This window comes from Buceros rhinoceros, unplaced genomic scaffold (assembly GCF_000710305.1).
Source record: "Buceros rhinoceros silvestris isolate BGI_N320 unplaced genomic scaffold, ASM71030v1 scaffold17923, whole genome shotgun sequence".
In the NCBI taxonomy this organism is placed as follows: Eukaryota; Metazoa; Chordata; class Aves; order Bucerotiformes; family Bucerotidae; genus Buceros; species Buceros rhinoceros.
The window spans coordinates 20269-22158 of record NW_010402004.1 but is presented as its reverse complement, the minus strand read 5'-3'; the positions used below and the strand labels follow the sequence as shown (position 1 = coordinate 22158).

Below are 1890 nucleotides of genomic sequence, written 5' to 3'. Positions count from 1 at the left end.
GGGTGCTGGTCGAGAGCTGATTGAACATGAGTCAGCAGAGTGCCCAGGTGACCAAGAAGGCCAGCAGCATCCTGGCTTGTGTCAGCAATAGTGTGGCCAGCAAGAGCAGGGATGTGATTGTCCCCCTGCGCTCAGCACTGGTGAGGCCACACCTTGAGTACTGTGTCCAGTTTTGGGCCCCTCACTACCAGAAGGACGTTGAGGTGCTGGAGTGTGTCCAGAGAAGAGCAACAGAGCTGGTGAAGGGTCACGAGAACAAGTCTTATGAGGAGCAGCTGAAGGAACTGGGGTTGCTTAGTCTGGGGAAAAGGAGGCTGAGGGGAGACCTTATCGTTCTCTACAGCTACCTGAAAGGAGGTTGTAGCAAGGTGGGGGTCAGTTTCTTTTCCTAACTAACAAGTGACAGGACAAGGGCAAAGAGCCTCAAGCTGTGCCAGGGGAGGTTTAGGTTAGACATGAGGAAAAATGTCTTCACCAAAATGGTTGGAACAGGCTGCTCAGGGAAGTGGTTGAGTCACCATCCATTGAGGTATTTAAAAGCCATGTAGATGTGGCGCTCAGTGACACGGTTTGGTGGTGGACTCGGCAGTGCTGGCTTAATGGTTGGATTCGATGATCTAAAAGGTCTCTTCCTAACCAAAACAATTCTATGATTCTAAACCTGCATCTTCCCCTTTGGGTTTGGGTTGTGAGGGGGATCATCCCAGAGCAGGTTCCTCAGCCCATCCCTGCTGCCAGAAGGGAGTCATGGAGCCCCCTCAGGCTGCCATCTTCTCCCATATATCATGTTTTTCAGCAATGATGGAGGAGTCAAAGCTGACGCACTTCCAGAGGCGATACCTGATGGACTGTCTGAAACGTGAGTAGCGGCCCTCCCGCTCTCCTGCCTGCTGCTGTGCTGTGGTGGAGTTTTTGCTGCTCACCTTTGCATTTGCCCGCAGCCTGCTTGGGAGACCAAGTGCATTTTGAAGCAGCAGCAGCAGCACAGCTGATGCTGATGCTGTGGGGACATATGGGGTGAGGTTTCCCCAAGGGTCATCCAGGGAACAAGATGGAATTGTGTGACTTGAACCACAGTCTCTTAGCGCATACCACCAACCAGGGTGAGACATCTGTGGCAACTGTGGTCTTCGCTTACAGTGCTACAGTGGATTAACAAGCAGATCTTCTGCTGGCAGTAGTCTGGGGCCATCCATCCAAGCTCCTCTCTGTCTGACAAGATTATTTTTGTTTTTTTCTCCAGGAGGAGACACCCTGCCCCTCCAGTGCCGCCCCACATCCAGCAAAGAGGCAGCGCCTGCTTTCTCCCCACCAGTCTGTCAGCTGATCAAGCTCTCAGCTAAACCACATCTCCGGCCTGCCAAGGTCTGCCAGGCAGGAGATGCCTACACCCGAGAGAAATTCAAGCCCCAGGCAAGGCGTAAGTTGGCAAATATCGCTACTGAATTAATGATGCCTCCTGGTTCCTCTCTTCCCCTGATGTCCATTCCCTGCCTGCAATCTCAGCAGCAACAGGGAGTGTTTTAATTGCTCTTCATCCTCACACTTTCTGTCTTCAATGATACTTTAAAAATGGATCTCTGAGGGAACATCTACTGTAAGTGCTCGCTGACTTCTGCCCGCTGGCTGGGGGGGCTGACAGGTGACAGGGACTCGCACAGTCCTTGCGTAAGAAGGGAGCGCTGCGTAACCTTCTAGTGCGTAAATGTGGATCGAACTTCTTATGTCAGTTTGGTTGGCGCTATACGCCCGTGCGGTGCTTGCGCAGCTCAGTCTGGGGACGGGCTGTTGTTAACGTAATGCTTCCTCTGGCACCATTAGCAGGGAAGTGGTGTGGCCAGGCTCCTCCCCGAGAAGACAGGCTGATAACAAATTTTTTCCCCTCGGCAT

General features: G+C 52.6%; 1 protein-coding gene across 1 annotated transcript in view; it reads left to right on the top strand.

The window, feature by feature from the left end:
• The first annotated feature begins 798 nt into the window (after positions 1 to 798).
• Positions 799 to 1890, top strand: part of LOC104490240 (chromosome unknown open reading frame, human C22orf23) — a 3033-nt gene continuing 1941 nt past the window's right edge. The window contains exons 1-2 of the mRNA XM_010132503.1: positions 799 to 859; positions 1244 to 1420. Coding sequence (XP_010130805.1) covers positions 799 to 859; positions 1244 to 1420 — 238 coding nt within the window. The remainder of the gene's footprint in view (positions 860 to 1243; positions 1421 to 1890) is intronic.